At 30.2% G+C, this 25,550-nt stretch overlaps 1 protein-coding gene across 3 annotated transcripts in view; it reads right to left on the bottom strand.

Moving 5' to 3' along the window:
• Nucleotides 1-25,550, bottom strand: part of Apoltp (Apolipoprotein lipid transfer particle) — a 159,110-nt gene that overhangs the window by 84,220 nt on the left and 49,340 nt on the right. For 2 of the 3 annotated variants that reach the window (XM_076404794.1, XM_076404796.1), the window contains exons 14-22: nt 19,411-19,703; nt 17,069-17,470; nt 16,620-16,805; nt 13,384-13,553; nt 11,027-11,241; nt 5,473-5,635; nt 5,007-5,232; nt 639-1,112; nt 335-532 (exon numbers count right to left, since the gene is read on the bottom strand). In XM_076404794.1, the coding sequence (XP_076260909.1) occupies nt 335-532; nt 639-1,112; nt 5,007-5,232; nt 5,473-5,635; nt 11,027-11,241; nt 13,384-13,553; nt 16,620-16,805; nt 17,069-17,470; nt 19,411-19,703 (2,327 nt within the window). The remainder of the gene's footprint in view (nt 1-334; nt 533-638; nt 1,113-5,006; nt 5,233-5,472; nt 5,636-11,026; nt 11,242-13,383; nt 13,554-16,619; nt 16,806-17,068; nt 17,471-19,410; nt 19,704-25,550) is intronic. The other variant, XM_076404795.1, reaches the window with a different exon arrangement.

Raw genomic sequence — 25,550 nt, 5'->3', positions numbered from 1 at the left:
CAAAAATCTTTCTTTTTTAATGTTTTAATATCAGTTAATAAACACTTAAAATCCGGGGACTTTTCAGTCACTCTGTCGATATTAACATAGTAATTATGATCAGTTAAATATTATTGGTTTGACTTGTGACTGTCTTGTAAGCGTGACGTATATAAAATCGTCTTATTTAAATAAAATGTTAAATTCAGCAGTTCGCTTTTTTTTATTTACAATAATATTGTAACGGAATGTTTCGTCGACCCAAAACAAAGAACCTATAAAACTCCTTTTGACGGTGCTATTTTAAAGGGTTATAAAACATTATATTGGAGAAAAAATCGAGCTATATACAAACCTTATAGAGGGATAACTTGAAAGAAATTTCAAAATCTAAGCCTTCTTTGACTATAAGTTTGCCGACAAGACCATTTTCTTCAAAATCTTTTATAGGTGTGTAAATCTTATATAAGTATTCGAAGTCAATGATATTTACATAATGCCATACCCCGGAGAATCCCAACAATAGCGTGTTCCATCCTATGCGAAAGTCTGCCTAAAAAAAGTAAGTTCGTTTTTATTATTGGTCCATTTCGAGAAAAGGTTTAATTAAATAAAATTAACTTTATGTGCATTAGTTATTATTAAATAATAGTGCTTACTTCTTCTGGCTGAAGCTTTCCTACTACTAAAACATTTTGTATAAAATCAACGGGTGTGGCCAAAAAGAACTTTACATTAAAATCAGTTAAATCATTGAAGACCAAAATAATCTCCGTTCCCAAATTTCCTGTTGGATAGCTTAACAGTGCTATAAAGTGTCTATCTTTTTTCGATAGTTTGAACTGACACTGATACTTTTCATCCAATGTGGTCACATTAGCTATGAACATGCTGTCCATTAGATGTTTAAACCTTCCCTTCATGTCAATCAACATTTTTTTATGGTCTAAATCAAATTCAGCCACACCGCGAAGGTTTTTGTCTTTGGTATAAGATATCTTGCTCTGGAATATACCCTTCTTCAAGCCCTCGAATGGAGTGAGAGTCTTAACTACTCCAGTGAGGTTTGAAAAGTCACTGTTGCTTTGTAGAAACCAATCACTATCTACATCAATCATAAATTCTGGATTATACTAAAAACAAAATTAATATCATAATAAAAAATTAAATATAATAAACTATTAATAAATAAAAGTATAGTGATAAAAAATGTGTATTGCAAAATAATTTTTTTTTGTTAGAATAAACTCTAAAAACAAATATAAAATATAAACACCAAGGCCATTTGAAAAAGAACAGAATTATTCTATATTAGTGATGATAAAATCAATGGTGAATATAAAAATCAACGCTTTTGTTGAGTAAGTAATGACACACACTCTATTCACCAGATTTAGTTGAAATTTGTTTATACGTTAATGAACATTAAAAATATTTCGATACCTTCTGGCTATTTTGAGACCCTATAGTGAATTCTTCGTATTAACTGAGCATCAAAAACAATTGAATGTAGAAAAAGGATAACAGAAATAGTTTTCACCAAATGATTTGTTTTCTTTACTGAAATGAAGTATAAAACCAAACGGAAAATATAATAACGAATACTGTTTTAATAAGAAGCGAACGATTTTGTATTAGTGATCAAAAAAGGAATCGTCGAAAATTTATTAAAAACTGATTCCTGCTTTTCCGAATGGCAAAGCTTTTAACATCAAAAATGCAGACAGCTCGTTATAATTATTTATCAATCCTTAAGAGAATGAAGATCGTTTTAATATTAATTTTATTTCGTATTGTCCTCCATAATTAAGACCTATTGATTAAACTTATAAAGAATTCTCGAAGAAAGTTTTTTAATAAATACAAATAACCGCAATACAAACCGGCTACCGGTTTTATTCAATCTTATACTTTTCTTCGGCTGATATTCGTTTCTCATTAATATTAGTTTGTTTGGATTCGTGATTCACTTGATTGCTATAAACAGGATAATAAAGCGAATACAAAGACATTCATTTGTTTATTAAAAAGTATAAAAACTTTTTATTGGCTCCTTTCTGCCCGTAATAATCATAAAAAACCTAATTTTTTTATATTTATTACAGACGTACATAATTAAAAGTCGAAATATGCGATATTAATAAAGAAAATCTGGGAAAAATTGCTCTGTTGATTGTACAGGAGATTATAAATTATTGTGATTAATTAAAATGCTGAAAGTTAAATATATCGTGTCATTTTTTTTCGCTTATTCACCGTATTTTATGCGTGGGAATGGATTGTTCAAAATTTTTAAGCAAAATTTTAAAAGAAATATTAATTTTAATGTACTGGGAACTAATCAATTGAGATACCACCTTAAGGGATTATTAAAGTTGTCACAACTAGCCCCTATATTGACGCAGAGTTTGAACGTTATCTGTCGCGTAAAGTAGAGGAAAAGGTGATCAAAAGGGATTTTACATTACGATTAAAATATCTCAATAAAATTTATCAAACATCACCTGATATGGCTCCAGCCGACTTTCTTTCTCCAAAGCTCTAATGATCTGGTAATTGATTCCCATCAATATGGACGGTTGGATCAATCATTCGAATAAGTTTATTATTAAAAAAGATGGCGCCAGTAGAAAACAGGGCTCAACATGGTGAACAACAATTTGGCATGTCAAGAAAAAACATATGTCCACAATTCATCATCTCAATACTACATAGATTTGTGAATTAAACACACACATAACTAATTTGAGGCCAATAAGCGCAAAAATGCTTGCGGAATTTGCGGAAATTGCTTTTTGCTTTTAACTTAAAAAAAAACTCCAGCAGAAGCACATGGAATGATAACAGAGATGTATGATGATGAGTGCGTAACGAAAGGAGTTGTCAGAAGTGGTCCCAGAGATTCCCAGAGATTTATTTGACAAAAAGCATCCTGCAACAGTTTGAATTTGAAAACTGGTAATTGATAGAATTGCTGGACGAATTGATTGGTAATATACATACTATCGTATTTTGCTCAGCGAGCTGTTTCTTTGGTTACTTTTAAAATGTTAAAATAGGGCATCCTACTGTACTCACAATATTCTCCAGATATGTTCTAATGTTATGGATAGTATTTCAACGAATGCGCTATGAAAATATCTTTTTAAGACTATATCACATTTGATTTATTCATCATTACACATTACACATCTTATAAGAATAGCATTTACTTTATAGAAGGTTAGTGATAAGTACATGTTGTAAGATAGCTGATCAAAAGCAACAAATTTACAATCAGGTCCAGGCAGGATTCGAACCCGTGATATTTGCGCGAACCAATCTGGCTATAATTTCATAGCGAATTAAGTAAACAAAGTAAAATGTATATTCAACTTTCATTAATAAACTAATCGTTAAATAAATATTCCTGGTGTATACTAGCAGAATTAACATCAAGCAGAACTAACTACAACTAAGCTTCATTGCAATCTTCACCTTCGCTTATACGCCAATAATTTAATATCACAATATATTTAATATAAATCTCACCAAACGAAACAGTATATTTTTTAGTTCCAAACGGGTGAAAATGTGATGAAGCACTTTTTAGAGCTATATCATCAATAAGATTGTCTGTGAGACCACACCATACGCTCTAACCAAACGAATGAAAGATTGAATAAAAAAACAAAATATTGAAACGTATTTTCAGCTAAGCTACAAAATATTGATTAACAGTTGTCATTTATGCAATCATTCTCAACAATAGTTCTTTTTAGTTTTTCTTTTACCAAAAGTTTTAATTTTGTATAGCTTCACTTGATGTCATTTAAAAACTGAAACTGTTTGTAAGTTTATAGCTAATTCGTTATTGCTAACTGGAGTTTAATCTGGATTAGACCTACTGCTTAACATGGGCTCTAGACAACTATTATCGATGTTAAACCTACCATCCGGTCTTATCCAGTCTGGTTACCATTTTACTTGTCGAATTTTGCGATATTGCCTTTTGGACAATCACAGTTATAAACAATCACAAACGTAAAGTACATATATGCCCCAGCAGGATTCGAACCCGCGAAAGCAGTAGGAGGATAGTGCGGTGCCTTGACTACTACACCAATTAAAGTATTGTAATTTAAAAAATAATGAAAGATGTGGTTTCATATTTATAACTCTAAAAAATGGGCTAACGATTACTTAATCATATTGTGGTGTAAGATAAAACGTATTTTTTGAAATAACCCCTTTAAAAGGATTTTAAAAAGTCTTAGTCTAAAGATATCGAGCTGAAATATCATCAGAATTAAAACAATATTCGCAAATTTTCCAATATTTAAATTTAAAAAAAAAACCGAGTTGACCCTATATATATATATATATATATATATATATATATATATATATATATATATATATATATATATATATAGGGTATATATATAATATAATAGAGCTTTGGAGAGAGCAAGAAGTCGGCTGGGGCCATATCAGGTGATATTCGATAAATTTTATTGATATATTTTAATCGTAATATAAAATCCCTTTTGATCACCTTTTCCTCTACTTTACGCGACAGATAACGTTCAAACTCTGCGTCAAAATAGGGGCTAGTTGTGACAACTTTAATAATCCCTTAAGGTGGTATCTCAATTGATTAGTTCCCAGATTTTTAATTTTGCTTAAACATTCGAACAATCCACTCCCACGCATAAAATACGGTGAATAAGTGAAAAAAAATGACACGATATATTTAACTTTCAACATTTTAATTAATCATAATATTTTATAAGCTCATGTACAATAAACAGAGCAATTTTTCCCAGATTTTCTTTATTTAAATTTTAAAAAAAACGAGTTGACCCTATATATATATATATATATATATATATATATATATATATATATATATATATATATATATATTCTGAAAGTCATTAATGCCGAATTTAGCAAATCAGCAATATTTCTCGTGTCAGCTGTACCTCTCTAACCCCATTCAATAAAATTTAAATTATAGGATTATACACTGGGCGAATACTTACCATTAAATGCACATTAGTATTATAATGGGTACCATTTTTTACGTGAGTAAACGTAGTATTAATATTGGGGATACGGTCCAGCGTACTTTCTACCGAACAAATATATTTGTAGCTGTTAAAATCGATATTTGCCATATAATCTCCGAACAAATGAAGAGCGATTTCCTGACGTGGATCCCAACTGGCACGTCCATTCAAACGATACAAGTTCGCTAAATGTTCGAATCTAAAAAAAAATTAAAAACCAAAAGAAAATACATAACTCGGTTAGGGAATATCTTATTTAATTAGGACATCAATCTTGACCTAAGAGAAAGGCGCATCCTCGAAGTATTCCGTACAATTTTCAAAAAGAATGATAAATGAACGTAATTTAGTGCAACCAAGACACAAATAAGCTAAGATAACAAAAATTACACGAACGTCTAATTATATTAAATTAGAAAATGAAAAGAAAACTACTTACGTCGCGGCAAGCTTCATATTTTTCCAAGAGTCTAGTGGAGTGTTAAGCCTCGAAGATATTTCAAAAAATATTTCGTTTTCATATCTGTATATGACGTTTAAATTAATTGAGAGCGATTTTCCGTCATCCCATGAGACACTGGCGAGCAGATCAATTTTACCCTCTAAAAATTTCAAGTGAACTTAGTGTTACTTTAGATTTTATTAAATTGTTAATATACTTTCTTAAAAATATCTACTTAAACTTTTATAATTTCAATTTTATTTAATATTTACTGTTAATACTTCCAATTATATATATATATATATATATATATATATATATATATATATATATATATTATTTATTATATATATAATTATATAGATATATATATATATATATATATATATATATATATATATATATATATTATTTATTATATATATAATTATATAGATATATATATATATATATATATATATATATATATATATATATATATATATATATATATTATTTATTATATATATAATTATATAGATATATATATATATATATATATATATATATATATATATATATATATATATATATATATACAGTGAATTAACTTTAATCCTGGTTTAACGCTAGCTATTACTAGTTAAAGACTTTTTAGCATTTTGAGTATCCCCATGTCAATGAGAATCTTCTGAAGTGCCTTCTAATGTGGCTTTAATCGGAATAAACGATAATCAAAAGGTACATTATCGGGCGAATACGACTGGTGTTATATTGGAAACTGGTGAAAATTTTCGGTATCATATCCTCCCAAATTATAACAAGTTAATAAAAACGGCACAAATTATATAGAATTTTTCGTTGAATCGAATGGTTGTATAATAATATTAACCTTTAGTTTAGTAACATTTAGTTTTTAAGTTATACAACAAAAAGTGTATAGTCAATTTGAGTTTATTTTATGTATCTTAAAAACTATAAACGTTACAGTAATTTTACATGGATTGTTGCTTCTTTCACATCAAAATACATGTATTAAGAGAGTTTTATCGTAATCCGAGAGGTAAAAGTTTTTAGAACTTTTTCCATACACATTTTTTTTTATCAGAAGTACCTGATGATGAATAGAAGGAACTGTGAATTAACTTTAATCTTGGTTTAACGCTAGCTATTACTAGTTAAATAAAGGCTTTTTAGCATTTTGAGTATCCCCATATCAATGAGAATGTTCTGCAGTGCTTTCTAATGTGGTTTTAACCGGAATAAACGATAATCAAAGGGTACATTATCGGGAAAATACGACTGGTGTTATATTGGAAACTGGTGAAAATTTTCGGTAGCGTATCCTCCCAAATTATAACACGTTAATAAAAACTGCACAAATTATATAGAATTTTTCGTTGAATCGAATGGTTGTATAATAATATTAACCTTTAGTTTAGTAACATTTAGTTTTTAAGTTATACAACAAAAAGTATATAGTCAATTTAAGTTTATTTTATGTATCTTAAAAACTATAAACGTTACAGTAATTTTACATGGATTATTGCTTCTTTCACATCAAAATACATGTATTAAGGGAGTTTTATCGTAATCCGAGAGGTAAAAATTTTTAGCACTTTTTCCATACATATAGTCATGAAAAATTGCGATTTTTGGCATTTTCAAGTATCCTGCTCTCATTTCTGTTCAAATAACCGTAACTTAATGAAAATAACAGAGATTATACATAATTTTTCGGTAAATTGAATGGTAGTATAATAATTTTGATGCAACCGTTAGTTTTTAAGTTATACAACATAAATGGTATTTTCAAAAAATTAGTGAATTTCAGTTTTGTTTACATATAGTAAAAACTATCAACTTTACAGCAGTTTAACATGGATTTTCGTTCCCGTCACTTCAAAATAGATCTATATTGATATCACTTTTTCCGTATTTCCATTTTAAGTTTTTGATATTATTCCTGTTCAAATATAATATAATATACATAAATAATTTTACACTCACTCAAACGATGGTATAATAGTTTTTATACAAAGTTTATTTCTTAAATTATACAGTAAAAAACTGTAATTTTGAGTTTTTGAAAGGTGGTTTTCAGACAAGTTTTTATAAATTTTAAAACATATCTACCGTAAGTTTCAACCATTCATTAAATATAACTATCCTTCGTCGTGATTTTCTGCTGTGATCTTTTCTATCCTGCTTAAGCTTAACGTGTAGGTTAATTCTTTTACCAATTTCTCTTACCACAAACTTTTATTGTCCACCTATCTTCGTTATTGGTCATACTATGTTCAAAACTTTAATTCCTCCATTCATCCTAACTGTTAAAGATTAATTATGGTAATCCCAGTAGTAGTCTCGGTCATTTATCAGTCTCAGTTTTATGTTTTGCAAGTCAGTTGCAAAATTGCTTGCATATGACTCCACGTATCATATGTGATTACTGACACGCATTGCTTTTCTAGATAAATATTTATTTTATTTGTGCCTAATTGTTTCAAGATATGTGTACAGGCCAGTATTATTTCTCTACCTATATCATATTAATATATATATTATATATTAATATATCAGACAAGAAGAACCCAAGATCAGTTCACTACAATATCCATAAACCCTTAAAACATATAGTACCAAATATTTTTTTCTAATTTTTTCTACTAATTCAAATGTTTTTAGCAGTAACAAATTGTCAATTAATTAAACTTCTCTTGTAAAAAAAAACTAAAATTATTTTCGTTACCATATGAAGCGATCAAAATAAACCAAATTGGGAAATTAATTTTAAATCACGGCGGGTTTTCAAAATGCAAATTAAAGAATCTCCTCAATTTTCCGACAATCTCAATTAAGACTTGCTGCTTGAAATTAAATAACAAAAATGTTGTTGATTTGAATTTGGGTGAAAAGCCCCTTTAAATAACAAATAACCACAGATTAAGGTCCATGGTAAAGAATGGATCCTTATTTCTCATTAGTATGGGCTTGTTTAGATTTGTCGTTATTACACTTTATTCCCTTGGAGTTACATATTCCAATTAGTATGTATATATTAAAGGGACATTTAGGATATTTCGTTAAAGCGTCCAAATTAGGTTTTATTCAAATATTTTGGAGTAATTGTGTTTTAAATTTAGAAATATCTGAACTATTAGCGTTAAACTCCATTAACAATACTGATTAAGCTCAGGCCTGTTTAATATATATATATATTATATATATATATATATATATATATATATATATATATATATATATATATATATATATATATATATATATATATATATAAACAATTTGCAAAATAAATAATTCTGAGTGAAAATATGAAAATGTCCTCTGTAAAATAAATAGCTAATAAGTAATAAATGACAAGGGGTTGAAATTAATTACTTACATATGAAAAATTGCCATCAAAAGACCGGCTATGATCTTGAGATCAGAATTCCAAAATAATCATAAACCGTCAAATTCATTAACCAAGACTTTTACAACATCACTACATAGTATAAAACAAAGTCGCCTTTTCTGTCCCTATATCCCTATGTGCGCTTAAATCTTTAAAACTACGCAACGGATTTTGATGCGGTTTTTTTCAATAGATAGAGTGATTCAAGAGGAAGGTTTATATGTATAATACATGCATAATATACTAAGGCAACATTGCTAATTTTAGAGGTTTCTAACGTGATGTCGTAAATTAACCTATTTTTTTAGGCTTATTTAGCAATTAGCAAAAACGCTGCCTAACCCTACGAGTTAGATCAAATTAATGTACTACAGTATTGTACACCATAAAAAGGTCTACAAAAAAGTCCGCTATGGTATATGTTTATCTTTTAGGGATAACCCACATTAACCATTTTTATTGTTTACTTTTTACGTGAGAAAATGGCTTATTTACGAAGCTATTTTAAGCAATACGGCATTAATCCTTATCGAATTAAGTACCTTAAATACAGTGTGCAATTAATATAGATCAATATGGTTCCTTACAGCATGTAAATTAAACAAATATTTTCGGAGATATTACAAATTTAAAATTTGCGTTTAAAAATGTGTAATGTAATAAAAATTGTATGAATTTAGATATTCCAAAGATAGCAGGAAATCTTCATAGTAAGTATAGGGGAAGAGGAATTGTTTTACTCCAAATTTAATGCGTGCAGGCCAAGGGCAGTAATGAATGAACCAAAAATACTGGATCGATTTTAATCATGTTTTCATCGAGTGACATAGGCATATATATTTTATGCCCGTGCAAAGTCGGAGCGGGCCGCTATGTTTTTATATACAACGTTCATATTTTTTCTGTAGTGTATTTAATTTAGTATCAGCATTGCACCCGTGCGAAGCCGGGGCGGGTCGCTAGTAACCCATACATGCAGGTATCTGGCCAATAAAGGTATTTAATTGAATGTCTGGAAAAAGAGTGGTGATTTTCAGATATAGGAATTGGTACAATAAAAGTCCAGATTGTATGTTACTACAATGAGCATCCACCTTTTTTGGGGAACTTAAAATTGCTATTAAAGCTGTACAAGATTCTGAAGAAATATATGTTGAATTCCCAAAAGTTATTCTCAATAAACTAAGAACTAATAATTAAAATATGTAGCCATAACACTTCTTAACGTAACCTATATTCTATCACCCACCTCCACTATTTTTGTTTCAGTGTTTGGTGACAGAGAGTTGAAGTGAAGTGCTTTAATAATAGATAGGTATATACTACTAAACATCTTGAAAATCGTACACAACAAAAAATATTAACATTTACATAATTAAACCAAGAGGTACTGAAAAAAAGCTCTTTGTGAGTTTTCATCTATAATTTACTGCGTCGAAGAGAAAATAGAACAGATTTTTTTATTAGCTAGTCACCGATAATGAAAAATGCACCCAATCTGTATATTTATTATTATCAGAAGACTGCTAAAACTGAGTGAAGTGTATAACTCGTGGTAGCTACCGACTTCAATTGATGCGCTTGATTCGTGCATTGAAAGAAAATCGCCTACAATTATCTGGAAGATACAACAAAATAATTGTTCAAAACGACAATAATTATTAACACATCTTAAAACCAAATGCAAATCCTACTCCGTACGTCGTATTCTTCAGATCTTATTGCATTTGGCTGCCACATATTCTGACCAATGAGACAAAGGGTGATGGGACAGGAATTCGCATCTTATGATGATAGCGTAATATATAATCAATTAATAGATGTCATTTATAGAAGATGAGTTTTTTTAGGGAGGATCGTTCACAAAATTATTATTTCCAATAGAAGACTTTCAAAAAGTGTCGATAAAATAACTTTTTTGTGTTGTCTTACGATTAAAATAACTTACGATTCATTATATTTTTTAGATTAAATTGTTAAAATATGTTAGAAATAAAATTCCCTAAAGAACAAAATACTCAAAACACCACAAAAGTTAAATATGACAGGTTTAATTAAATATTTTGAAATAATTCGCCATTATACGCCCAAATAAACCAAACCAAATAACAACAGTCATAGTTCGCCACAATTAATATAACAAATTCTGCTTACTTTGTAATTCAAACTGATATTTTGCAATAATTGTACGGCCTGGATAACTAACAATCAAATCTGCGTTGCAATTGAAATCTGCTGCTTTCGTAATATTAGCTGCAACCAAGAGTTTTTGATTGGGATCTCTATTAGCGTCCCAGTTAATATCGAAGCCTATTGCTTTTTGAAGTTCTTCGTTAAATACCCATACAGAAAATTCTACATCTCTTAATCTGAAACAAAAAAAATTACGAGATCATATATTTTTTTCAAGACCAAATAGTGAGTTGGGAAAAAATGTTTTATTCACGTTTTTCAAATTATTCGATAACCTTTTGCCACTTTTCTTTTAAAACCATAATTCCGTCATTGTAAAAGTTCTTTCCTTTCGTTATTTAAAACAACATTAAGATAATTATGCATTGATCGGAACACATGGTAGTCAGACAGGCGAAGGTCTGGGTTATACAGTCGTTGTCTTCTGGAATCACCATTTTCAAATCGCAATAACTTTTTATTGACTCAGCAGATGACGATGGTTTTACATCTAGTATATTCCATGGATAGTTATCCATGGAATATATATTATAGATAGTTCCATGGATATATTTCAAACATGATCAAACAACTTCATCGAAAAAGTATTGCTAAAGGTAATGAATAAATAAATCTAGACTGACTGAACGAATAACGTTACTTTTACATCTAGAATATTCTATGGATAACTAGCTTTCAAATATGATATAGTACAACTTCATCGAAAAAGTATTGCTAAATGTAATGAATAGATAAATCTAGACTGACTGAACGAATGACGTTACTTTTACATCTAGAATATTCAATGGATATTTATCTTTCAAACATGATATAATACAAATTCATCGAAAGAGTATTGCTAAAGGTAATAAATAGATAAATCTAGACTGACTGAATGAATAACGTTACTTTTACATCTAGAATATTCTATGGATAACTAGCTTTCAAATATGATATAGTACAACTTCATCGAAAAAGTATTGCTAAATGTAATGAATAGATAAATCTAGACTGACTGAACGAATAACGTTACTTTTACATCTAGAATATTCTATGGATAACTAGCTTTCAAATATGATATAGTACAACTTCATCGAAAAAGTATTGCTAAATGTAATAAATAGATAAATCTAGACTGACTGAACGAATAACGTTACTTTTACATCTAGAATATTCTATGGATAACTAGCTTTCAAATATGATATAGTACAACTTCATCGAAAAAGTATTGCTAAATGTAATGAATAGATAAATCTAGACCGACTGAACGAATGACGTTACTTTTACATCTAGAATATTCAATGGATATTTATCTTTCAAACATGATATAATACAAATTCATCGAAAGAGTATTGCTAAAGGTAATAAATAGATAAATCTAGACTGACTGAACGAATAACGTTACTTTTACATCTAGAATATTCTATGGATAACTAGCTTTCAAATATGATATAGTACAACTTCATCGAAAAAGTATTGCTAAATGTAATGAATAGATAAATCTAGACTGACTGAACGAATAACGTTACTTTTACATCTAGAATATTCTATGGATAACTAGCTTTCAAATATGATATAGTACAACTTCATCGAAAAAGTATTGCTAAATGTAATAAATAGATAAATCTAGACTGACTGAACGAATAACGTTACTTTTACATCTAGAATATTCTATGGATAACTAGCTTTCAAATATGATATAGTACAACTTCATCGAAAAAGTATTGCTAAATGTAATGAATAGATAAATCTAGACTGACTGAACGAATGACGTTACTTTTACATCTAGAATATTCAATGGATATTTATCTTTCAAACATGATATAATACAAATTCATCGAAAGAGTATTGCTAAAGGTAATAAATAGATAAATCTAGACTGACTGAACGAATAACGTTACTTTTACATCTATAATATTCTATAGATAGCTAGCTTTCAAATATGATATAGTACAACTTCATCGAAAAAGTGTTGCTAAATGTAATAAACAGATAAATCTAGACTGACTGAACTAATAATGTTACTTTTACATCTAGAATATTCTATGGATAGTTATGTTTCAAATACGTTATAATATAACTTCATTGAATAAGTATTACCAGATATATGCTTCTTACGATATCTCAATTTTAAAAGCGCAATAACTGTTGATTGACTGAAAAAATAACACTGATTTTACATCTAGAATATTCCATACACTGTTACCTTTCAAACGCGCTGTAACGTGGATTCATTGAATAAGTATTTTTAGAGATATGCGTCTTTAAAACCATTTATTAAAAAAAAATCGAAATTACTTTTTCCCCAACCTAATATTTTACGGGTAATAGATACTTACTGATCAAGATGAAGCTCCGTGGTAATCCTGTAATAATCTCCAGTATTAACAACTGTATTTAATGTGTATAATTTTGTTTTGTATTTTAGTCTTATGTTCGTGTGCATTTCTTCTTCGGAAGTATTATTATGACTAACAAAAATCTCATAATCATTAATATCTTGTGTTGCCTGAAAAAAACAATATGTTCAATTAAAAATAATAATAATGGGTGATTTAAAATAAGGAAACCGTATTAGTTTTTTCATCTAACGGTAACATTAAAGTAATAATTCGTGTAGAAAGGACGACAAAGATATATGGGAGTTGGATCTTAAGGTAGGTAAGCAAACGAAACTTCTTGTCCGAATTGGCCAGTCGTTCGCCACGTGTTCGTAATAATTAAAGCAGACATTTTCTCATTATTCTGGTTGTCTGTCTCTACTGACGGAGGCTTACTAAATCTGTTTCTACCTCGATGAAAATGCTACTTGACTCTTTTTCCTAATAAGATCTCACTCCTTTTTTTTTAATTAGATGCTTCCCGTAACTTGAATTCGTGGATATACTGATAAAAAAATACGATTGGAAACGTTCTATCTTATTAATGTTTCAAATTTCATTAGACATTTGTACTTTTAAGTTTTTATATATGTAGGGACGAAATTATACTCACAGGAAAAATAGAGATTTCATTTCATAGGCAATTTTGGTGAAATATTTTGCATGTGCAATATCTAGACTACTTCTTTCGACGAGACGCTACTTTGAACAATATATGTATATATATATATATATATATATATATATATATATATATATATATATATATATATATATACGTACGTATATAATACGTACGTATATAATATCTTTTAAAACGTTTTTTTTATGTGAAAAGTCTAAGTTTGATTATTTTTTACATCTCAGTGAGTCCCTTATTTATTTTTTGAAGTTGGTTCGATTTTTTTGTAAAAACATTTAATTTTTCTCTTTTCATCTTATTTACTAACAAATGTGCGGTAGTTGTAAAAATATTGGCCAGAATATGAACCCAAAATGTGTTCAATGTCGAAAATATGAAGGTAAATGTCACTTCTCTACAAGATTTGTTTGGCATTTCTATCAACCTTGGACTAGTGTCAAATTCCATTGCATTTTAAAAGTAGCATCAATTTTAATATATTTTGGCTATGTATCCAAATCAATATAATGTGGCGTAAGGTTACTTAGCCAAAACAGTGTGGGTTCTTAAAAATCTCAGAATCTTGGATCTCTTAGAAATCATGAGTTAAAAAATGTATATGCCTCAACAATTATGTAAAAAAAAAGAAATTCAGTGAAATGTTTGTTTATAATCTGTTATTACTAATTATGTATTATCTATCCTGCCATGTCGATAATGTCAGAGTAATTTTACAGATATTTTTATGTAAATGTTACAATTATTATGTTAAGATATATTTTTGGATTAAAGAAGTTACTAGAACGAGAAGAAGAATTCTAACAGAAAAGAATGAGGACTTTGTTTTCAATATAATGAAACAAAACGGCACAACTCTAACAGATCCTATTAAATAGAGTCTAAAGGCACTAATTAAATGTGAAATGCAGTAAAGTAATTAAAGTTTAAAATGATGAAAAATGGTTTAATGTATAGTAACAATTTTCCTAAATAAATGCATACACGTATGCATCTAATATAAAAAGTTGTTACCAATGCTTGAAAGAGATATTTATGCTTCAAACATTTTTTTTCAGCTTGCTAGCTCCTAGAATAAAGTGCCTGGTTTGGGAATCCGTTTATGTCCATTTTTGTCTCTAAATTCTTGCGCATTTGACGCATATTGATTAATGACATTTGTAAGTTGTTGAGGGGTTCCAAAAAATCTGGCAATTGTAGCAACCACTAGTTTAATATGTTTCATTACTCTTTTGAGAGCACTGCTTAGATTATGGGAATGAGTTTTCTAACTTTTTCCAGAAGTAGATATATTGCCATATATATTTGACTGAACTACCAGTAACCAATAGCATGATATAACATTTACAACATACAATACATGAATTACTACAACTGTAGTAATTCATGTATAAGTAAGCTTAAAATTTAGTTTCTGTTATTCTAGTAGAATTAGGAGGGTGAAGATAAAGAACTGTCTTACAACGTAGAAATGTTCATTATGGACTAGAAAAATGGTTACAGGAGATCAGTATTGTTCGCTGATTGCTAAAATAGGTCAAACCGTGGATAGTCAAAGAAGATGTGTCGTATTTCCAACATATAATTGAAAATATATCAAAAATACAAGGCGCAATCTGTAGCCTGACTCTCTATCTCTTAAATAGTGCACCAAATATTCCTTTTACTCTAAAACGGATTAAACAGTTTGAAGAGATAACTACAACACTGGTAAAACCAAAATCCGGACACCACGTCATTAATAATAACAGAAAATGCGATGAATGTCAATCGATCAATTTGCCACAATTTTAAAGTATACATGTGCTTTAAATTTACATAGAACAGCATTGCAATGCATTTTGCACAAGGTCTTAAAGCTACACACTTTCAAAAATTCGTTGGTGCAAGAATTAAAGCTCCAGGGTACTACTAAGAGGTTTGACTTCTTAAACAAGACAAAACTACCTCTCTTAAAGTGCAACAAATACAACATAACTCCTAATCAGCATATATTTTCTTTTCAGATACTTTTTATCACCAAAGCTAATAAATAGCAATTTAAAAAATAACAACTTTCTCAACTTTTTTAAAACGCAATAATAATGTATCAATTATTTTGATTTTATTTAGTTTATAGACCTAAGTTTTGGAAAATCAATAGTTAATTTAATGATTGTAAGTACAGTGATTCTAAATTGTAAAAAATAAATCATCTAATTATATTCCTTATTGTTTTAATATATATGCTAATGTCAAATATCAACGTTAAAATAGTTTATTCATATATTCTCTGTTTCTATATAGAAACATATATTACATTATTTATTATTCCATATTTATATTTATAACATAAAAGTAAAGAAAGATCACGTGTACTTATATTTAATGCTCTGAAATTATTACAGTTCTGTAAATAATCTTATGGTATTTTGTTATAATGTTCAGTGGTGTAGTCTCTTGATTATTGAAACTTAATAAAAATTCTCACTCTAAAACTTTCTCAACTTTTTTAAAACGAAAAAAAATTGCAAAAAAATTCTTATTTATAGATGCAAAATTAATTTAAACTTACCTTTATATCAATTTTAAGTACTTCGTTATCTCTAAAGAATTCAAAGTCTCCATTTATATCGGTGAAATTCGGCGATTCTACAAATAGTTTCATATGGTGGTTGGATGATATTTTATTACTTTTATCTTGATATGAACCAACCGCATGCGCACTATGGCCACTAAACCAAGTACCACTAAGATCTAACTGTAAAATAAATAAAAATTATACGTCATTTTAATGTATTTAAATTGTAGGTCTAAACTTAATTTTCATTTTTCTCTTGTTTTTTGTTTGGTTATAATTTTGTTATTTTAATATTATGTCCATATTATTTTAGTTTTTGTGGCAGTCACTTTATGACTATATTATTAAAAATCGAACTGTTAAGTTGTTTTCAGGATCAAGTCGCATGAATATTCAATAAATGAAAATTAAGTTCAGCGCATAAAATAAAGATAGAAACCTACTCGATAGTTTTTGCTCTGCGTTTCTAAAATTTCAACCTTTAATATCATCGCTGTGAAACTTGGTACAGTAATATTAATACGAGCTTTAATTTCCTCCAATGTTGTTCTGGGATGTGACCAGAATGCAGTAACAGATACTTGCTTGTTATTTCCATAATTTACAACACATTCCACGTTGATGTCGGAGTTTATACTTTCGAGTGAAATCGCTCCTTTCATGTCTAACTTGCTCGATTTTCTTTGTAGCGAAGCAGAAGCCTTAATTGTATGCTTAGTGTCGGTAAATGCTTTATGCGAAAATATGAAATCAAATTTAAGATTTTCATTATCGGCTTTAGGATCACTTAAAGGCAAAGGGTTTTGTATTAAGCCCATTTTAAATTCCATGTGACTGCCACTTCGCTAAAATACAATAAATTATTTAAAATTAGTGCTGTTGTTGTTTTGTTACGGATACATTGACTAAAAGGAATTACTGAACATTTGGCAATCAAGCTTAATTAATAAACTCATTTAGAATAATCAGTGTATATTATGTAAATTATATTTTCACTGTTTGTTCTGCCTTTCTATATTTATTTTCTGTTCGGTACACTGCCCTACAAAAATATTTCTTATTTATTACAACTTGAATTTTCAAGATTTTCTAACTATTTCTTTACTGCGATTTGCTATCATTCTGATGTGCATGAGTTATAAAGTTTTCTCTATGTAATAACAAATCTAATAGTTTTGGCTACTTCTAAAATAATGTAATGATGGTTACACAGAATAGCACATTACACAAACTCTGAAAATACATCAATTCACTATCTTCTATGTAGTAAAAGAAACCTTGTCCGCTGATATAGATGTTGAAGCTTCTAACATTCTTCATGATATTGTTCGAACTGTAGAGCCATATGGCTTGATAATTAATGAAGAAAAGATCAAAATGTTGACAGCTGACGGAACATATCGTCAGCTGTTGTAAATTTCAATGAGATCCAGTTAGAACAAATGCAAATCCAGTAGTTACTATTAGTAATAAAGGAGAATAAAGTGGCATCTACACCTAAAGTAATAAGTCGAATCGATCAAGCTGTAGGAGCCTTTTCTTTACTGAACTCTGCCTGTTTCGATCTTATTTTACCAGTTCTTCTGTATAGCTTCAACATTTGGACACTATTACACTCTGATATTTATGAGCTTGAGGTCTTTTGGAGGACAAACTTAGAGGCGCAGATTACAATGATTTACATGTTTGTTTAAAGAAGGATGAATGAGTTCCTCATAGATTTAGTCGTGAAATCGACCGAACGAATGTGAGTGAAAGATGATAGAGACCATAGTTCTTTAGTGGGATATAAATAAAATAGTTTTTTGATGGAGGTGATAATCAAAACTAGAAGAGCTGGGAAATTATATATCGGGATTAATTTCATGAAATCTATGAATATTCATTGGAAATCCTTGTGATATATTCAGCACACTAATATCAATATAATAAACAAACCAAACTGGTACAAGTATGTTATCATTGAAATTTCTTCTACCATAACAGATTCGTGTCAATATAAGACAATACTCACATAAACGTTGTTGAAAAGATTCGTGAACATAAAGTTTATAATATATGTGACATTTTATTGTTTGAACTTTGTATCAATTATTTTGATTTTATTTACTTTATAGACCTAAGTTTTGGAAAATCAATAGTTAATTCAATGATTGTAAGTACAGTGATTCTAAATTGTAAAAAATAAATTATCTAATTGTATTTGTTATTGTTTTATATTATATATATGCTATAGTCAAATATCAACGTTAAAATAGTTCACTCATATATTCTCTGTTTCTATATAGAAACATATATTGCATTATTTATTATTCCATATTTATATTTATAACATAAAAGTAAAGAAAGATCACGTGTACTTATATTTAATGCTCTGAAATTGTTACAGTTCTCTAAATAATCTTATGGTACTTTGTTATAATGTTCAGTGGTGTAGTCTTTTGATTATTGAAACTTAATAAAAATTAGATTTAATTACATGGTAGTTATTTTAATATAGAGACATTAATTTTTTTAATTAACACTCGTATTATATATCAAATAAATTTTTGATCTTATATTGAGAATATTGTGAAAACATGTTTTAGTAGCAGATCATTTTTAAGTTATTCACTTCACTATGTTATGAAAGAAACTTGATTCATTTAATAAATTGTTTTCGAATTTCGACCACAGGGCAGTCACTAGTATGAAATGAATACTTTAATAGAGATAAGTAATATTTTTGTTTGACAGTGTAATTATTTTGAAATATTATTTGATCGATTTGATTTGTTTTAATTACCTGAAAAGTAACGTTGGTATTGAAGTTAAATTTCGGATATGACGTTGATTGTAATTCGCACGTTCCGATGATTTTAGCCAAGTTTTTTCTGGACCTGTTGGCACCGCTGAATCTAAAAGACACCCTTTCTTCTCTCGCGTTCACAAATTTGTAATCCAGGTGCAAATCAGTCCCAGCCGATGATTCCGTTTTTGATATATAACCGAAAAGTTTGGACGTCAGCCTTTTTGTGTGAAATTTCAAATCTACGGTGTATTGTGAAATATCCCTCTTGCTTATCAGGTCTACGGAGCCTAAAATTCAAATTTTCCATTAAAATGAACCTTTTTAGTTGCCCACGAAAGATTTTCGACCCCATTCTCTCGATAATATCATATTAATGAATTCCTAGCAACGCAATTATATCTAATAAAGATTTTCAGACATCGGTTTTAATTAAATCAAATATTATAATTGATATTAAATAGTTTTACGTCGTAGACTGACGTGTTATTATAGCAGCGATAGTCGAATTATTTGATTAATATTTCTGAATTGTGTTAGTTTATATCCAATAGCATTATAGCAATTATTATGGCACAGAAGCTGTTGATTCGTTTTTCAAATATATCTATATAACATCACAATTGAGTAGATTTAGCAAATTTTATAAATATAAATCGTTGTACATTCTAACGTAGTTTGCTTTCGGTAAGCAAATAAGATAGACGCCATATTTTACTTCATTTATTGAGTTCATTCTGAATTATTTTCGAGGAAAGAATTCAAATTTTCTATTAAAATGAACTTTTTTATTAGCCAGCGAAAGATTTTCGATCCCATTCTCTCGATAATATCATATTAATGAATTCCTAGCAACGCAATTATATCTAATAAAGATTTTCAGACATCAGTTTTAATTAAATCAAATATTATAATTGATATTAAATAGTTATACGTCGTAGACTGACGTGTTATTATAGCAACGATAATCGAATTATTTGATTAATGTTTCTGAATTGTGTTAGTTTATATCCAATAGCATTATAGCAATTATTATGGCACAGAAGCTGTTGATTCGTTTTTCAAATATGTCTATATAACATCACAACTTAGTAAATATAGCAAAGGTTATAAATATAAATACTTGCACGTTCTCGCGTAGTTTGCTTTTGATAAGCAAATAAGAAAGACGTCGTATATTTATTCGAATTAAATTAAAGGAATTAAATTTTCAGTTCCTTTTCAATATAGTACGTCCATTGGGAAAATACATATTTTTGAATTTAAATTAACCCCAGGAATGCGTGTGAAGAAGTGTATCGGAAAGTCATTACCGGTTTTCCTAACAGATTTCGTTAGGCTTTAGCATGCAATGTTATGATTTTGACAAATATGAAATTATGTTCTACTGACATCAAGCTTCAAAACTATGCATGTTATATTTATACATTATATTTTGTGAAAAAGATACCGTCATAGATTTATACCTCTTTGAAAATGTCAATTTTCATCGCTGAAAGTTACCGTTTGCTGGTACAAACTTATGGTGGCCATACTCTAACCTTAAAAATAGGTGAGACGATTTCGATGTGCAAGACAAAGAACGTTCTGGTAGACCGAAAAGTTTGAAGATGCGAAACTTCAAAAGTTATTGGACGAAGCTAGAAAACAGTTGGCCGAAGCTTCAAATGTGTCCCAAAAACAATTAGCGACCGATTACGAGCAGTGGAGAGAATAGAAATTTACACCAATTGAATGACAAGTAAATGGAAAATCGTAAAATCGTGTGTGAACTGCTACTTCTCTACCAAATAAGTTTGGCCGCAAGACAATGCTTAGTATTTTATAGGACCAGAGTGGCGAGGTGCATTACGAACTGTTAAAACCTGGCGAAACAATTATTAGTGATCGCTACCGACAAATGATCAATTTGAATCATGCATTGATCGAAAAATGTCCAGAATTGGTTCGAAGACAAAGTAAAGTGATTTTTACAGGACAATAACGCGCTGTCTCATAAAGCAAAACCGGTCAAGAAAGCGTTGAAAGCACTTGAATAGGACATATTATTGCACACGGTGTACTATTCAGACCTTGCCCCGTCCGGCTATCAACATTTCACTTCAATGAGATACGCGATTACAGTGCATTATTTCGCCGATTTCGAAAAAGCTAAAAAATGTCTGAATGGTTTCGCACAAAGGACAAACAATCTCTTTGGGATGGCATCAAAAATTGCTTGAAATATAGGCAAGATGTATAGAATTAAATGGCCAATACTTTGAATTAATAGATAGATAGACATATATTACTTTATACGTCTAGTACTGCACTGGCTATGGACTATCCTATGATTTGAGGAGTTTCCATCTGTTTGATGGTGTTAAGATTGAAATATCTAAAAACAGACGCCGGGATATGTTATATATTAAAGCTTATTTACTAAGAAGTAATAGATATTCACCATTTTGTATTAAATGATGTACATCCAACTGATATGGTTTACATTTTTACACTTATGGTTAATGATGTCTGAGAATAAATGATTATACAGAAAAATCTGAACCCTATTTTGCTAAAATACTTTCCCAATGTACACTGTGTGCTTCGTAAGCGTCATGGTCATGAAAACTTATGCTGAATATGCAGTGTTGATAAAAATAAAAATAGTAACGAACCAAAGCCATTTTTCCTTCCGACAGGTCAGATATAAGAAATTGATAATGTTACTCCTAGATACACTACTCATGCTTGTCTGAAAACTTGTTTCTATACAAGCAAAAACAGTACCTGCTGTATTAACTCTTCGCATTATACCTTCTACCGATTTATGCTACCTAGTAGCACTTTTTAGCACAAGGACATTATTGTTTTAAACATTACTAAAATGGTGAGGATAAAAAAATCCTTCAAATATTATTTATGGTTCTTATAAGAGATTGTAAAGAAAATTGAAAAGTAATATTGTAAATTATTGACTAGTTAGATTTATTTAGTTATTATTATTTATTATTAAAAAATAGCGACTGAATGAAACTAATTTGCTTCCTTTATACCGCAAAACTTGTCTATACATAAACAAACAATTATCTGCAGTAATGACATCTCAGACAGGACCAATTCCTAAGATATATCAAGATTGATAAGGAATCTTTTTAGAGATACCGTTAGAATAACTAAAATTAAACTAAAATTCATTAGCAAATTTCGGTCTATAGCTTAATCAATGTTCGATTTGGGAGAAAATTGTGTGCACACTTGTAAACGAGTCTGAATCCCTAGTTATATAGGTCTATATATCATGTAACGGGTAGCGAAGTTACAGAGTTATGGGCCCTTTTGCACGTAATTGATTGTTGTCAGAAGTTTAATCAAATTTTCTTGCCTGTCTACACCAATATAATTACTATCTCGATATCGATATGACTACACTGTATAAAAAGAACTTTTTCGACCTCCACAAAGCTATCGCGGTAAAATAATTAAATTGACAAAATTACCCTGTAGTTAAATACCCTTTATAATTAAGTATCAAATCTAATACAACTATTTTAAGAGATGTTGAGCTGAAAAATGAAACAAATTAACAAAAAAACTATTAAAATGATAATTTATTCTATTTGAATTTAACAATGTTACGAATATTACATATAATACAAGCTTTCATAGTAAGAGCTATTGGAATTAATTCGTAGCGTTTTATAAATGGCGGCGTAGATAATGGTATATTTTATTTGGTGTTCTCTTCAACATCATATTCTCCTAATCGATAGTTGATTTATCGATTTTATCCAAAATTAAACTTAAAATCCTTGGAAGTGATATACAACAATCATGGAAGAAGAGAGAGATGATAGAGGAAACTATTAACAAGAAAAAAAAGAAGGGAAGTAAAATCTAATTTAACTAACTGAAGAGTGTTTCCTTATAATTAGAGTTATTCTTATAACTGATCAAAGAATATTATATTATCATATACAAGGTTGGTTCAAATATGATGGAGACAAACGCTGTGGATGGCGCGCATATACGTGTTGAAGGTCGTGGCTTGAGTATGTGATAGCTGGGCCCCTTACGAACAGTGTGGAATAATTCTCGGTACGACCATGAGTGAATGTCAAGTGTCGACCGCCGTATTGTCATCCGTTTTTTAGTGTGGAAAGGCGTTAAAAAGACAGAAATTTTCTGCCTTTGCGAAATCAGTTCGGTAGTGAGTACCTGAGTAGGGCTGCCGTGTTTATATGGGTCAGGGCATTCAAGGATGGTCGAGAATGAGCCGCATGATCGTCGACCGCAAGCCAGCATCACACCAGACAACATTCGCCGCGTCGAACCAACTCATTTTGGAGGACCGTAGGATGAAAGTTCGAGACATTTCGGCTGCACTCGGCATCAGTATTGGTAGTGTAGAGTCTATCATCATCCACGAACGCCTTCAATATCGCAAAATAACGGCGCGATGGGTTCGTAAACTATTGAACTTCGAGCAAAAATTTACGCGGTTGAAAGTTTATCGCCGCTTACTGACGCGATAGAAGGAGGACGGTTTTTTAACGCTAATCTTCACTATAGACGAGACATTGGTACCCTATTACACTCCCAAAATCAAAATGTCGTCTAAAGAGTGGAAGGGGCGCCAGTCAAGGCGAAGACAACCAGGTTTACGGGTTTAAGGTTCTGTGTACGGTGTTCTGGGACCGGTGGAGCGTGCTGTACGTCGCATTCCTACATTAATCCTGCATACTACTCTAAACTTCTGAAAACACACGTGAAACCGGCTTATCGTTCGAAACAGAGGAGCATTCCAGCACGAAGTGCGATTCTTCTTCAGGATAACGCGCGCCCACATACCGCGCGTCTCACGCTCGATACAATATCGGAATTAGGGTGAAATACCCTTTATAATTAAGTATCAAATCTAATACAGCTATTTTAAGAGATGTTGAGCTGAAAAATGAAACAAATTAACAAAAAAACTATTAAAATGATAATTTATTCTATTTGAATTTAACAATGTTACGAATATTACATATAATACAAGCTTTCATAGTAAGAGCTATTGGAATTAATTCGTAGCGTTTTATAAATGGCGGCGTAGATAATGGCATATTTTATTCGATGTTCTCTTCAACATCATATTCTCCTAATCGATAGTTGATTTATCGATTTTATCCAAAATTAAACTTAAAATCCTTGGAAGTGATATACAACAATCATGGAAGAAGAGAGAGATGATCGAGGAAACTATTAACAAGAAAAAAAAGAAGGGAAGTAAAATCTAATTTAACTAACTGAAGAGTGTTTCCTTATAATTAGAGTTATTCTTATAACTGATCAAAGAATATTATATTATCATATACAAGGGTGGTTCAAATATGATGGAGACAAACGCTGTGGATGGCGCGCATATACGTGTTGAAGGTCGTGGCTTGAGTATGTGATAGCTGGGCCCCTTACGAACAGTGTGGAATAATTCTCGGTACGACCATGAGTGAATGTCAAGTGTCGACCGCCGTATTGTCATCCGTTTTTTAGTGTGGAAAGGCGTTAAAAAGACAGAAATTTTCTGCCTTTGCGAAATCAGTTCGGTAGTGAGTACCTGAGTAGGGCTGCCGTGTTTATATGGGTCAGGGCATTCAAGGATGGTCGAGAATGAGCCGCATGATCGTCGACCGCAAGCCAGCATCACACCAGACAACATTCGCCGCGTCGAACCAACTCATTTTGGAGGACCGTAGGATGAAAGTTCGAGACATTTCAGCTGAACTCGGCATCAGTATTGGTAGTGTAGAGTCTATCATCATCTACGAACACCTTCAATATCGCAAAATAACGGCGCGATGGGTTCGTAAACTATTGAACTTCGAGCAAAAATTTACGCGGTTGAAAGTTTATCGCCGCTTACTGACGCGATAGAAGGAGGACGGTTTTTTAACGCTAATCTTCACTATAGACGAGACATTGGTACCCTATTACACTCCCAAAATCAAAATGTCGTCTAAAGAGTGGAAGGGGCGCCAGTCAAGGCGAAGACAACCAAGTTTACGGGTTTAAGGTTCTGTGTTACGGTGTTCTGGGACCGGTGGAGCGTGCTGTACGTCGCATTCCTACATTAATCCTGCATACTACTCTAAACTTCTGAAAACACACGTGAAACC

Source organism: Rhynchophorus ferrugineus, unplaced genomic scaffold (genome assembly GCF_030347505.1).
Source record: "Rhynchophorus ferrugineus isolate W39M unplaced genomic scaffold, kcgeb_rfMv2 rfM5, whole genome shotgun sequence".
Lineage (NCBI taxonomy): Eukaryota > Metazoa > Arthropoda > Insecta > Coleoptera > Curculionidae > Rhynchophorus > Rhynchophorus ferrugineus.
Note: the sequence above shows the minus strand (reverse complement) of the source record. Positions and strands in the feature narration are given on the sequence as shown.